The 16332-nt window shown below is 30.6% G+C and overlaps 1 protein-coding gene across 1 annotated transcript in view; it reads right to left on the bottom strand.

Moving 5' to 3' along the window:
* Positions 1-16332, bottom strand: part of LOC105624750 (fringe glycosyltransferase) — a 128055-nt gene that overhangs the window by 98704 nt on the left and 13019 nt on the right. The window contains exons 3-4 of the mRNA XM_012206104.1: positions 12810-12858; positions 8908-9010 (exon numbers count right to left, since the gene is read on the bottom strand). Coding sequence (XP_012061494.1) covers positions 8908-9010; positions 12810-12858 — 152 coding nt within the window. The remainder of the gene's footprint in view (positions 1-8907; positions 9011-12809; positions 12859-16332) is intronic.

Genomic DNA, 16332 nt, shown 5'->3' with positions numbered 1-16332 from the left:
CTAAAATATGTCGATAAGAATTAGAAGGAACAAGATTCGATAGTCAGCTTTTAAAGCTGCTAAAGATTAAAACCGAGTCTTGTCAAGTGTGACAAGAAGGCAGTTATAAAGGATATGACTAATACGTATTTTATGCTAAATAGTTTGAATAACTATCGAACAGGATAAATCACGATAAATAATTATTTTATCTTGATACTTGCGAAAACTCAGGTTTCTTCATTGCTCCTTCTTCATAGATACATATTATTCATTTGTGAAAACACTCTATCACGGAAAAAAAAACACACAGAAAACTTCACTGATTCAGCAAATCTACAGTCATAAAGGTCATTACACATACAAAAATTTTAATCGTAGTCATAAGATCTCAAACAAATCGACCAATCACAATCAAAATTGCGATCTCACGTTTTAAAACGCTCGATTGTGATTGGCTAATTTGCTGCCGGTCTTATAATTACGATTAAAATTTTTATACGTGTGATGGACAGTCAGTTTTTTATGTTAAAGTTGACAGCTGAACAACATTATATAGCGATTTGTTGAACCATCAAATCTTCTTAGTTACAGAGTTGTTGAGTTATGCAGTAAGCTTTAGCTTTACTGTATCACCTAATCTATTTTTGTTTAATTATAAATTACAATCGCGCATATATTATAATTAATCAGAATACATCGATCGCACGGCACATTTCATATTCTCGAATAATCACATGCAACGTGCAACATTAGAACGGCTTTTAAAATGATTTTATCATCGTTGACATATAAACATCAAGTTTGATCCTTTATTTTAAATATCAAGTGTAATAATCTAAAAAAGAGTCACTTGCTTCAATTTCTATTTCGAATAAATGTGTATAAATCATGAAAAGTGCTACAATCTGCTACGATAAATAATCATTGTCTTGATATTATTACGAATTGCGGCAGTAAATTGACACACGACAACCTCTAAATATCTTCGTAGCGAAGGATCGTGCTTGGCATTTTTTATTATTGTTAATACTTGCCCCTATCGTGTTTCGAGAAGTAATACTACCATACACAAAGTTGTTTACCGACTCGATTTCTCCCATGTATAATACAAGGTCAATGCAAATGTAAACACGACGTGCGCCGCAAAACACCAACGCGAAGGAATCAATTCGCTGCGAAATATTCAGCATAAAATAAATGTACATTAAATATTCTAATTATTTCTCCATAATATTTCCAATTTCTCATTAATAATTCATATCGGCGCAATATATAGTCTTCTTTTTATTGGAATTACAGACAAAATAAAAAAGTTCATAAAGCAACACAAGATTTATGTGAATTTAAACAATTAAAGAAGATATTATTGTTCATAAACATCATAAAACGATCATATAATTAAATATTCTAATCATTTCCATGTAAGTTATATTTCTAATTTCTTATTAACAATTCATATCGGCGCAATATATAGTCTTCTTTTTATTGAAATTACAGACGAAGTAAAAGTTCATAAAGCAACACAAGATTTATGTGAATTTAAACAATTAAAGAAGATATTATTGCTCATAAACATCATAAAACGATATAATATAATATAATTCCATATAATTCCCGTTTAATATTATCTCGATTCTTGCTTTATATTAAATTATGCAAGATAATTAATTTAGTCATAATAATAAATAATTATCAAATTGTTTCCAATTTTATGGGATATAAATTTTCATGTTCTTTTGGCCCTTGCTATTCGAGTGTATGTTGAAAGATAATGCGATAATACGCAACACGAAGCGATATCAGCTTTCGCACGTCTCACGACTCGCGACTTGCGTACAAATGACAAGGCAACCACATATAGTTTGATACAAGGACGCCATCAAACGTTAAGAATGGCAGTTAATTCGTCGCCGTTACAAAGTATTTAAATGTACTATGAATTAAATACGCGCTTTGTGATTGCACTTCATTTTTAAGATGAATATCCTGTTTCTTGTATTTTTCAAATTAATTTTAATGCCTGTAACCTATTATCGCAAATGAGAAATCGAAAATACACATTTCGTTCGATAAACTAAGTTTGTTCGTGTTCGTTTATTTGATTTAAATCTGGTAAAAAGAAATATTTGGAACTAATCGAACTTTTATAAATATTCAATTAATTATTAGAATATAGTATATTATATATATATATATATAAAGTTAAAATAAATGCGTCTGTATAAAACGTTAACAGACTGCTATGTCTGTAATTTATGCATATATATATAATAATTTCATTTTTCATTTATCTATTAAATTATTCTTATTTCAATTTTAGTGCAAAAATTTCAATTCCTGTATAATAATTATATCAAATTGTAAAATAAATCCTTTATATAATAAATAAAAAAAAGAGTATCTTACAAATAATTTCTAAAGATTTTATTTATTTATTTATTTAATTGTGTATAGAGAAATTACAAAGCATACACAAATGATGAGGCACCAGCAGAACTGCTGTTAGTCTCCCAGAAAAAAATGAAACGAATTATATAAATTACAAATTAGTAGAATTCCAGAGAAATTAGTACAATTCCAGAAAGATAAGCTTCTTGCTTAGTAAATAACTCGATAGTTTTAAGAAGGTAGAAGCCAAGAATGATTTGAATATAATTGCTATTACTAAGCCTACCAGAAAACGAAATGAATTACAAATTACAAATTACAGAAAAATGAGTACAATTCCAGAAAGATAAGTTTCTTGCTTCATAAATAACTCGATAGTTTTAGGAAAGTAGAGGACATGAATGATTTAAGTATAATTGCAAAAAAAGCATGATTAAAATAATAAACGCAGATTCGGTATAATAGAAACATACAAGTATAATTTATCATGTTAAGGTGTTGAGAAATCTAGACGCATGTAGGGCGCAGTGCCCACGGGATGGAATCACGGTAAGAACGGTGAGTAGCGGAAAACAAAAAAAAAAAGAGAAAAGCACAAGGCGGTCCTACCGACATCTCTAAACGCTTATTACGCGGCATTACCGGCAGCCCTGTATATGTATAATACGCGGTCACGCGACGTTAACCATTGCGGCAACTCCACGTCCAGGAGCGGTGCAAGTTTTTTATCCCGATGCGCTCGTGGCGCTGGATAATTGTATCCAAGGATATCCGTAATTACCAAGAGATCATTCGAAGCGACGGTACTCGAGAAAAAGAGCGTAAGAAATGTAAGACGAAAAAAAAAAGAATTTTCTTGTAATCTGTAGCACTCATTGAAGTCAGTGCGTTCGAGTGGAGATCAACATGCGAATGCGCACTTATGCGTGTATCAATATTAACATATGTATATCGCGACAATTCAATAAAGTGTCCATAAATTGTCGATTTTGAAAAGTTGCATATAAAGTAGATCTTACAAAATTGATCTTGCTTGAAAATTACTGTGAACGTAAATGATATGTCACTTTTCTTAATCGTTTCGCCATATTAAACGACAATGAATGCAAAATTAAATACAATAAATACTAAACATAAAACACATTTGCAAATACAATATATAAAAATTGGAAAATAAAATTTTTAGATTCATGTTTATATTTCAAATTTTATGTTTCAAATAATCATAAAGATTAAAAACTGTATTTCTGATAAGAAATATCCGACTTTCCCCAAAATATAGGATGCTCAAATATTATTTTATGCTATGTTAAAAGATTGCAAAGTATCGAATATGTCAGATTAAGGCTTCTTGGAAAAAGTATTATTTGAACGTGTGATAGGGGATATCGTTGTGCAAACTGTGTAGGGCCTTGTCTGGGATACGATAAGATGACCTGAAGCGTGCATTTCTTAGCCTGTAGAGATTCTTTTACCAAACAAAATAGTTATATTTGCCAGCAACTATCATATACTGTAAGCTATATTGCAAATTAATTTCATGATGAAATACTGACGAAAAAAAATTATAAATTTGAAAAAATTAAAATATAATAAATTAAAATATAATAAATTAAATTAAAGAATTTAATTCTTTGTTAAAAATTATAAAAGTGGATAAAATAAAAATAAATAGAAATACAAGTTTTAATAAAATTGCTTTCGAGAGAGTATTCGTTTCTAAAAATATCATCAGAATGTATTCCAATGTAAAGTTTCGTAATTTACTCCACAGTTCTTTATCACTAAGGATCTAAGTGGCTATGCGTAAAACGTTTGTATAATTGAACGAAGCAAAGTGTGAAATTGTCGGTGATAATTTAAACGGATGAGAAGTCGTAACGCGTTCAGCAGTAAAACATTGAAATTCCACGCCTCAAAAAGAAACATGTGTTATCTTAGTCAAATTAATCTCACAGTTATGAAATTTATTTAAAAATATTAATGGTATTTCGGCGTATAACTGTTAATACGTTTCTTTTTCAAGAAATTTAAACTAATGAGTATATATTTAAATTTGTTAAACTTTAAAGATATGATTTATCTATTTTTTCTTAAGACTTTTAAAATTTAAATTTCTTAAAAATATTTCTTAAAAATATTTTTAAAAAATTTGTTCTTTGTTTGCCGAAATAGTAAAAAATTATGGATATTATTCTTTCGTATATTATTCTTATTAATTAGTGTGATTCAGCTTGATACTGTTTGTAACATTTCAATACTTGTGTTATATTTGTTTATAATCTGAAGTCTTTATCTTTAATCATATCATAAGTTCTGAAAAAAATTATTTAATATTTTATTTATAATATTTATTATTTATAATTATTTTAAATAAAGATATATAGTGCAATTAAATTAAAAGCTGAAAATTAAATTTTTATTTCACAGTTAATTTCGTTTTCAAATAAATTTTGCCAAATTACTTTGTTTAAACTATCATTTACCGAATTTTTAGTAAAAACAATGTATAATACAAATATAAAATAATACAAATAGTAAATATCTTGTAAATATTTATCGTTTCATTACATTTATCGAATTAAATTTTAATAATATTCTCAATAAACATCAAGAAAGATTATTCTTAACATAAACTGCACAATGAATATAATTTGCTGCAAAAATAGTGCTTCAGTCTCCATGTATATAAAATTAAATTTATGTGGTTTGTTGTTATATTTTCTGGTAACATTATATATCGTGACGTAATAATACAGAGTTTATAACGTGTCAGATAGCGGTATCTCAGAAAATTAAAACTACTTCTCTCCTACAATAAAGACCAGCGATAAAGTGAAAATTTCTCTTGCATCCGTTTCTGCATTTATCTCGCTCATATTCTACATTTAGCATACTAATAAGATTATCCACGTAATTGTTTCGTATGGGAAAGAATGGCAAATGAATTTTTCTGAAAAATTATTTATAATTTATCTAACATATTTTTATTTAAACTTTTATTTTCGTGAAATCTTCGACATTATTTCTTTTTTTCGTAATATATATGCAAAATAGGAAGAAAAATAAATCTGGAAGGATGAGAGACAGATTTTCCGTAGAAGGAAGGTAGTTAAACACGGGAAGAGCAATAAGAAACACAGCAGACCCGCATGTGACATTTGAGATACTTTTTCCCTTTCTCCGGCTATCTCCTGTCGTCTTCTCGATGCTTCGATGCCCTCTCGAAAGACTTCAGTAGTTGGTAAGAAGAAGGAAGAGAAAGAGATTGAAACGTCTCCTCCTGGCCAGCTGGTACCACTTCCCTCTTTAATCTCTCCCCGCCTGTCTCGACATGAGGACGAGCTCGATGAGAGACACCGCTACCCTCCTTTCCTACCTTCCTCTTTCTTCTCATCGTTTTCATACTATACAGAATATCGTAGCGTAGACTTTTTGAAAGAGCACAAAGGAATGCTCTCTCTCTCTCTCTCTCTCTCTCTTTCTCTCTCTCCCTGTGAGCCATTTTGAAATGGCCTAAGAGAACCACGAAAAACGCGTGTTTATTCATCAAAAAGATTTAACGATATTAACTGCTTTAAATGAATATTCCTAACAATCCTAACAAACGTCTTGGTTTTAATGCACAAGAATATTGTGTAAATTGTTTCCACATTTTTAGAAATTATACCACAAATGCGAATAACAAGTGTAAAAATAATAGAGAGAAAGAGAGATATTATTTAAACAAGTAATTAAAATAGTTTAACGCATGTAAGGACTTGTCTATCGAGTATTCAGTAAGCTAATTTCCCATAACAATCCATCATCGGTACTTAAACCGCCTGTTTAGATAGACAGTGAAGCAAGTAAACTAAAGAAAATGTGTGACGGTACATGAATATAGAAATACAAGATCAAAAACGAAAAGCTTATTGTTTTACGAGCATGAAAGAACGTATCATAATAAAACACGTATACAGAGAGTATTACTTATATACAGTAGATGCAAGCGGTACTTTTCAATACCAACAAAGAATGTGATAGTAGCAAAATTTTTCATATTTTTCTAATAATATCAGATGCGTAACACGTGTAATGCAAAGTTTTGTGCAAAAACAAATATTGTTTATATATTTTCAGCATTTTTTGATAAAGAAAAGATCATAAATTCGATATAAAGAAGAAAATTGAAATAACAGTCTAAAAAGATTACATTGCCGAATTTCTCTTCTGGTTAAAACTGTACGCACGTATAAATAAATCTTAAAAAAGATGTCTTTCCCGAAATGAAAGGAAAAGCCGCCACGTTAATTGGTTTGCGACGGAGTCTGTGACGGCAACAAGCCATTAGATGTGTTTTTCTAGGCGCTACCACTTCACATAGAGATAATATTTTGACGATGCGTGGCCGGCGTGTGTGTTTGTGTGAATGTGTAGAACCGCGTACGTCAGTCGGCGTTTAAGCTACCTTGTGCAAACATGAAATTTCGATGGTCAAGTCGCAGCAATAACACTTTCGTACGCAAACAACGCGGAAATCCCGGGCGGGTTACCAAAGTTTGCCCATGCGTAGTCGCATTTAAACCATATTCCTTTTTTTTAATACATCGGCTATCGCTTTCCACACTTGAAAAACGCACCTATGCAAATCCATTAACGTCTCTTCATACTCCGAGATTGTTCAGAGCGCGCGCGATATGCGCATCCGTTATACGTTCGATATACGTTCGGCTGAAGAGAAAAGAAAATAAAAGCATGCTCGAGAAATTCTAGGTTCAACGGTACGCTCGAGTTAAAATGGAAAATAGATTATATTACGAATACTGATTAAATACACTAAAAACTTCATAATAACTAAATATATTAAAATTTCTTATAAATTCTCCGAAAAAATAATTTAAATACTAAAAATATCTAAAAACTTAGTTTCAAAAATTATTTAAAAACAGAAAAATACAAAACCCAAATTAGAAATAAAAAGAATATTAAAATTAGAAAAATTAGAAAAATTTTCTTAAACGAGATTAAGATATTATATAACTTATTAAAGAAATTTAATTGTTAGACGTGACGTCAGCAGAAATATTATAAAATATAGCTTTATAGCTTTGATTGTATCATTGATTTTACACATCTATCAAGTTTCGTCAAACTCAAAATCGGACACTTAACAAGGATTCGTTTGAAAGAAAGAATAGCGAATTGATTTAAATTTCTCGAGCTAAATGTCAAGCTCAATCTCATTCGTAATGTCAAACGAACAGCGACGTCACATATCAATCTCATCTCTATACGAGAAAGAAGTATGTAATACTTTCTCCCACCGAGAACGTATCTATCTATATCTACCTATATCTACCTATCTACTCATTGTCAGATATAATCTATCTCACAAATCTCCGATTCGAAATCATCAATATTTCACTTCATATGTCTGTAAAAGAATGTAACGTGCCATTGAATGCATTGTTCGCTATGAATGCGTATATATACATTAGCGACATAGAATAGGATACGTCTTATATCAGACAAATATCGAGTAGTATCAATATATGAAATACCAAGAATCGATACTGAAGACTCGGATTATTCGAAGAAAAGAGCACGTCTGAAACCGGATAAACTCGATAACTCGGACATAAAGCTCTCTTTACCAGTAATATTTATTTGTCCGGATGGCGATATACCGGATATACTTCCCAGTTTATCGGATCATTCGATGTGTCCGAGATCGGATAATTGTTCCAAGAATAGATTGCGATAATATTGTTCCTTCCCATGCGAGACAATTGCGTAGTAATCTTATTAGGGCGCTAAATCTATGGTATAAGATAAAATGCAGAAGAAATTTGTGAAGTTAGTATGATATTTTATTAATATGAAAGAATAATGACAGTTTCAATAGCACTTTTTATATAGCTTTACAGTTCCTTACAAAAACAAAGGAAGTTTCGCTTATACTAAAAAATAAAAAATAAAAATAGCCCATGCTAACTTTGCGAATATAGTACGACACTTCCTCTTCTAAAGTACAAGAAAATTATTAGTTCTTTTTTAGCAAGTTCCCATTTATATTACTCAAATCTATTCTACCAACATATGTAATAAAAAAAATTCAATAAATTGAAAAAAAAATTCAATAATTATCAGCATATATTTAAAAAATTATCAAAGATTTCTTAGATAATAAGTTTAATGTAAAGAAAATTAGCTATAAGCTTAGAATGTTAAGTTTTAGTAATAATTGTGAAAATACAATTAATACTTATTAAATTGTAAATTTTTAATTCAATATCTTACTTTAATATTACAGAAAAATAATGAAAAAAAAACTGACGTTAATTTCTAAATAACGGCAATGATAATGTGTCACTTTTCAAAATTAATAACGGATAACGATAGCTTTTTATAAAACTTTTTATAAGACTTTTATAAAAAGTAACGTGTTACTTTTCCGAAGTAATGTTTCCGTATATTATATTTTTATAATTTTATTAGTATTAGATATTTGTTGACATATTTGCTAAATTTTTGAAGATTAAAATTAGTACTCACTTTCGACCGCTGTCAAGGAATCTGTCGAATTCCACCGACATCTTGCAACAAAGGGCTCGCCGATTGTGTGAGGATGAACACTTAGTGTTGATCATGTGGCCATCTGAAAGCAAAGGGAGCTGAATGTAGGGTGGGCGTGCAATTAATTAAGAGGTTAATAATCATCCTCGTAAGCTGCTGCTACGGCGGTCTAATTAATTCGGGCTGATGGTTCTCGCTTCTTCAGGAGCGAGAACCATTCTCCTTTCGAGAAGAGGCTGTATCACGATCGATGATATCCACATGGGGTATTCTTTATACCAAACTATCAAATCGAAAATAATTTATTAATCGTACTCGAAGAATTATTTTAAATTAAATTATACATAAAAAGGAAAAAAATTTCGAAGTAAAAATTCATTACCATAACGATCATATTTATTAGTCCGTGCTTTAGTCGTAATGTGACTGACTTACTTGTAACAACATTCAATAACAAGATTTGAGTCGTTGATACATTACAACATATCAACTAGAACATACATTAAGACATTTGATTTTATATTTATAATTTAGAATAATACAATTATTATTTTCAATTATTATAAAACATAATAATTATATAATAATTTTATCATAGTAAAAATACAAATATACATCGATAAGTAATAATACTTTGTTCTTAATAAAAAGAATTTGAATAAAAAGTAAGCAAATACTATGTAATTAATAACCTATCAAGTTAATTTTTATATAATTTTTATAAATATATAAAAATTTTATATATTGTTTATGGTGTCATTACACAAGATCTCCCGCGTAAGATTGTCGGCATCCACACCTGGATAAATCGCAAAGGATGGATCGAGTTCGAGTCAGGTAGAAATGGTAATGAGAAATGGCCGATGCGGAGGTGCAAACCGATGCAGAGCGCGTGGTGAGGTCAAATGTCGGACGGTGCCCGAGGGTTCGCGTGCTCATCCCTCCTCCTGCAACCTTCCGCACCCGATATTATCCTCCTCGGGACCCGCGTCCACCCACGCCTCTTCTGCCTCCGCTCGTGACTAATGCGTGGCTCGAGTTATGAGCAAAGCATGAAATAATATCGAGTTTATTATAGGAACGCCTGCGTGTGTTACAGTAATCCGCGCGATTTCATCTTTTTTATACAAGAATACTACGACTGTCGTGCATTCGACACTTTCATCATTTAAATGAATCTTCAATATCATTTCATCTCTCGTGCGAAAGTCTCATAATTGCGATATTTTCCCTTTACAATTGCTTTCTTTCGTTTCCTTTCTTGTATTCGGACGCGAGAACAGTGTCATTGTCCAGATGACCGAAATAACGAGAACTTGTTTTTCACCTCGTCCACTTGTATCATTCACATTCGCGGTGCATCTTTCTGTCCTTCCTTAGCCATTTCTCATCATCCGCTTTCTCCGCCTGTTCGTCATCTACATCCGCGCCCGAGGGTACAATTGGGCTCCATAGTAGGTTGGCAATGATATCGCCGGTCAGAATACGCCGTAGTTATTATAAACTAACTTTACAACTAAAGCAAACGATAAACGCGATTATCTTGCAAAAAGAACACGAAAATTTTTGTTTCAATAATAATAAAATCTTGATATGATCATTTATTTTAGAAATGGCTACATTAAATTTCAGTAAAATTCTTATTAAATTTTATGTATAACGGAATTAAACACGAAAGAAAATATCTGTCATAATTACGTTTAAATAAATTTTAGTAAAAGGAAAAATATTCCTATTGAAATCAATTAAAAACGAGTGCACTTTTATTTCTTAATGCAGTAATAAATTTTCAAAAAAGGAACATTAACAAAGATTAAAAATGTAAACTACAATTAATTTAAACAAATAATTTTTTGTAATTAATTTTAATCTATTTTAATAAACAGTTAATAAAGTTAATTTATTTATTAATCTAATTATAAACATCGAATATTTGTTCCAAGAACCTGATGACGCTTTAACTTTTCACATATAAAGAGGTTATCGGCGCGATTGATTGATCTATTGATCATTGCAGCTCGTGCAGCGTACTTGCGTGCGGAGTTTGCAAACCGGTCTAACATGTACCTATGTAGAATATCATGGAACTTATCGAACAGCTCGCACACGTGCCCTCTGCCTCTTTCGACACATCAATTTCTCTTTATTGGACACTCGGTGTCTCGATCAGTAAGTAATTACCCAATACTGATGTGTTAACATATTCGCATCGCAAATATAATAATTAATAAAACGATAAGATTTTCAAATAAAAAGATATCTTTAAATGAAAACAAAATCAAGTACATAACGAAATAATTTTATCTTTCTCATTTGGAAATACAACAAGCTTATTACACATATTACGTTATACAATTCAAAACGTTGCGTCGCGAAAATAAAAATACAATTAAAGTTAATACAGCACAATAATTTGATTAAAATATTTTCATAAATTTAAAAATAAAAAAGGTAAAAAAATATGCATTAGCAGAATTTAGTAAATTTTAGTTTACAAATTTATAAAAATTTATAAAATTAATTTAGCTTTTATCTTTTTGTTTGCTTAAAACATTTATTTTATTCAAAAAGACGATAGATATTATGTCTCATAATATTAGATGATGAAATAGTAAAACAAATAAAAATCATATCACACTTTTTCACCGCTCTCGCTTTAGAGGTGCTCCAAGCAATTATCCAAATAAATCACACTTTAATTCGACTTTCTGTACGGACGACCGAGACGCGGATATGACTAAACTTTCGAAATGATTGACGAGCAACTCGGCTCCTACGAATGAACGAAACAAGCTCTTGCACACACGTTCATTTCGCCAGCAATTATCGCATAAATGAGAGCGACCATTAAGCCTGCTGTCGTAATTATCCGTGTCTTACACAGGAAATATACGTATTTCGCTTGGGTTTTTTAATAGAACCATTTATTGAGGAAAATGTTACGTTCTCGTACATCGACAGATGTTCTCAGAATCTTGAGATGATCAACGTGACAACATTCACCATTGCTTATATAAATTTTCCTTTATAAAACTGCAGTCGATGAAGCGGTTATGCATGATATTTGAAAATACGAAACTTCCATATTAATATTACTACAATCGCATTGCAAACTAAAGACAGCAAAAAAAAAATTGAAATAAATCGGAATAAATTCTTTATGTGTGGAAAAAATAACGGCGATATTGTCTCTAAAAGACAATGAAAATAAACAAGAGAAGAGAAAAAAGCGTTATATTGAACTTAATATAAACGCAATCTCGATTAGTTGAGCGATAATGTTATAATTGAAAAATATGTGTAATATTATTATTCTATGTTACTATCAGTATCAAATGTGTATTTTGCTTTGAAATAAGAATTCTCCTATAATTTTATATCGCGTTCTGCAAATGGCAGACAATTTTATATATGAAATGCAATATAATGATTTAATTATATAATTATATATAAATAATTAAAATAATTATTTCAATTACTCATATAACGCGTAATTAATTCTAAATCGATCTCTAGTATCATCTTATGCATTTTATTATTATACTGTAAATCCTAGCAAAACCAAAAATGAAATTATATCATAGCAAATTAAAAGCATCATATTACATAACAAAGCAAATTTTTCATTTCTTTAATTAACAATTAATTTATTTATTGTTTCATATCTTGATTGTTTGACTTATTAAAATATTAAACTATACAAATTAAATATATTAAATTTCTTATTAAATTTTTTAACAAGATTAGAAGTCAGGTCATAAAAAAATTGAAATAGATTGCACAACTGTGAATAATAGTAGATACGAACAATTAAATAATTAAAAAACTCATTTGTAATTATACAAAATTAATTTAATAAAAAATTATTAATAAATACTCACTGGTTTGGTTTTGGAAATAAGGGTCATCTCTGTCGGTGAAGAACCAGGTCTGCAAGTAGAAATAAAAAAAATCATTATATTTTGATTATATATAAACATATATACGCGATCTTTTTCGATTATACCCGATGCGGCGGAATAATCATGCTATGGCACGTACGCATTTGATTGTTTACCGCAGACCATCCAGCCAAACAACACGCATCACGTATCGATCATAAATTTCAATTCCTTTCTTATCCCTTCGAAACGAAATCGCTCCATCCGCGTCAGTGTGTGTTACGTGTAATAAATCTTACAACCTTGAAGCACTTCGCACCACTATGATACACTTCTCTTATTTATATTCGCGAGATAGCGAAATCCGAAAACAAATGCCGAAAACAAAAATAGGAAATAGAAAAAAACGAAAAAATATCAATATTTTTTTATTAAACACATGTGCAGTATCACAAGGTCGACATTCTGTTATTTAAAAATCAAAAGAAAGAGCAACTATAATTCTAACTCGTGCTGTCACATATAGAATATTATTTCCGCAAAATGTTATTTAAAATATAATTATCAACATTTTCCAATAACAGTTCATAATAATTAATGATATACAATGCACGTTATAAATTGAAATATTTTCGGAAGAAGATAAATATATATTATACATATATACTATCATAAATATATTCCGTTTTGCTCTAATCTCTGTTTAAAATAAAAATTTCTAGAGTGTATATTCACATGAAATTATGATAAAGTGACATATTTTCAATTAAGGACTATTCAAGTTTCTCGTGTATTTTGTCGCATTAGAAAATTTATCTCAGATCGCCGTGAGTTGAGACTTGAACTTCTCATTTGTATCTGTCGCATCGTACACCCTTCCGTAGCAGTTGCATCTGGACTCGAATGTATTGCAACGTCGTTACGTTACGATCAGTGTACACTGCACGTGTTAAAGTAGTCGCTTATTTTTAGTTCCCAAGAATAGTTCCCTTCAGGAAGTGAACGAGCAAGAATGATCGAAGGAGATGGTACTTCAGACGTCAGAAACATTGTTCCGATGGATTTTCACGCGGCGATATATCGCGTCAGTCTTGTAAGCCACCGGGAAAATACAAAAGAAAAAGGAAAACGCGATGTATTATTTATGTGATATTTGGCTGTGTGATTTTATATTCGCAAGTTCCTCTATTTAAAACGGTTTTAAAATTAAGCAAATTCCATGAACGCAACTTGTTAGAGAATTTCAACGCAATTACAGCATAATACATCCATGAATTTTATATCAGCCGATATTAGCTCATTTTAATCTACATTGCACATGCCAATATATTCGTTCGCGTTCTGTTTCATTAATTAAAATAGAAATTAAATCGCTTATTTCGAACAAGCTACATAATGCATTGCATAAATAATGCGTAAGTTAATCAATAGCACTATTTCTGAGAGCATAATATTTAATCGACCGCATGTATCGGGATTATGTAAGCTTTAAAGCAGAATTAAATAAATTGCAGTTGCCTCAATAAGAGTTCACCGAGATATCTCGGATGTATAGCTATAGCGGATATCCGCGGCACAACGTGACGAACGTAAAAATAGCGCGAGAGAAAAGGCATTGCAATTGCAACACGTTTATTCGAGGCATGCGGAGAGAAGAAGAGAGAGAGAGAGAGAGAGAGGAGGGGGGGGGGGCCAGAGAGCTCGTCAGCATTCCCAGAAAGAACACGAATATCCGGCAACGAATGAACGTCGTGTACAAAAATAAGAGACGAGTGTAACGCGATGACGTCAGTGGCACCGGCGTCGCATTACATCGACATAATTGCATTAATTCCGCACGTACGTCGTACTTAAAAGACTCGTCGTTAAACTGATCTTCGAGCTTTTCCCGGGAATTCATTGAGCCAGCCCGAGTGTTATTCTGCTCGTAAGCTGTATCGCAATATAGAACATTTGCGAATGTGTCAAAAGCGTAGAATCATATTAAAAGACTCGCTCGTTACGTCTAATTAGGCGAGACGAATTTGCTCTAAAATGTGCATGGAAGGAAATTTAACGATTGCGTTCTACCTACATGAAACAAACATTACTTCCTATCAATTTTCGGAGAACAAAAAGAAATTTTTATATAAGTTCTCTATTTTAAAAATATTTATTAAAAAATAAATTTTACGATTAAGATAAATAATAGTTTGATCATTTTGACAATGACAAAACGCAATGATATAATTTCTGATTCAGATGCAGAATAAAATTTCATGATGTTTAAAAAATTTAATTATTAGATATACTATTAACACATCAAATGAGTTATATGCTAAAATTGTTTTTACATTGAGAAAAAAAGTTGCTGATTCAAAAAAATATTAGTTGATTCAACTAAGTACAGCGATCAAGCAAATATTTGTTAAATCCAAACAAATAACATGTCTTAAATTACAAGATTTTGTTAACATAACTAACGCACGCTATTTAATCTAAATTTATAAATACTTGAACTAAATAATCACTACGAACTAAACACATTTAGTCAAGTCAACAACTTTTTTTTTCAGTGATAGATAAATAAACAAAAGATAAATAAAATCTGAAATAAGTGCGTTCATCCAACGCTAAAAATACATAAATATATTTTTACTCTTTCAAAATTAGATCTTTCAAAATTTTAATCTTTCAAAAATATAATTCACAATAAAAATGACAAATTTTTAATATTTTTATATCTAATTCTTTTCGACATAAGTTCTATATAATTGAAAATCAATGGAAATTGGATAAAATTCGGTAATAAATCATTCGGCACGTTGATTATATCGCATTGAAGGTCAATTGAAAATCGCAAACCTACCGCATAAAGAGCAATGAAAATTAAGAGAAAATAATTTATTGAAACACAGTGAGCTCTCATCGGCGCGCCGCGCGAAATTGCATCGGACCTTTTAAGACTTGCTTAAATAACTAAAGTAATCGACCAATTATCCGAAGCCAAATCCAATCGGCGCGCGGTATGAGTCGGCCTTCGTCGATTAGGGGATTGCAATATCGGCCAAGTCATTCTAAGTAACGACACTAGACTTGACCCGCAATCGACCCTCGAGATCTCGAGGGGTTCTTTTTATGAATCACGAAAATTTGTACCTAACCACGTATGTCTACACCTCCACTTAATAACACGATAATCGAACAGCATGACTATCAAATTTAGAGAATGGCGCAAGAAAAGATCTCCTCGAATTTTGAGTCTCAATAAGGGTTTGATACAAAGTTTGTAAAAAAAAGTTTTAAAAAGTTTATTCTCGCTAAGCATAGAATTATCGAAATTTGATTGAAGGAAGTACTTTTTATGAATCACTCTTTTGGATTGTACTTAAATAACAAAAGTTTATTCGCTTTTGCCATAATATACTTTTTATTTTTATTGCATCTTAACAGAATTTTAATTTGACATTTCGTTTACTGTTAAATTTATAATCTATATATAAAGATATATATATATATATATATATATATATATATAATAAAT

This window comes from Atta cephalotes (genome assembly GCF_000143395.1).
Source record: "Atta cephalotes unplaced genomic scaffold scaffold00087, whole genome shotgun sequence".
NCBI classification, from domain to species: Eukaryota; Metazoa; Arthropoda; class Insecta; order Hymenoptera; family Formicidae; genus Atta; species Atta cephalotes.
The sequence above is the reverse complement of the archived record's forward strand: the minus strand, read 5'-3'. Positions and strand labels throughout refer to the sequence as shown.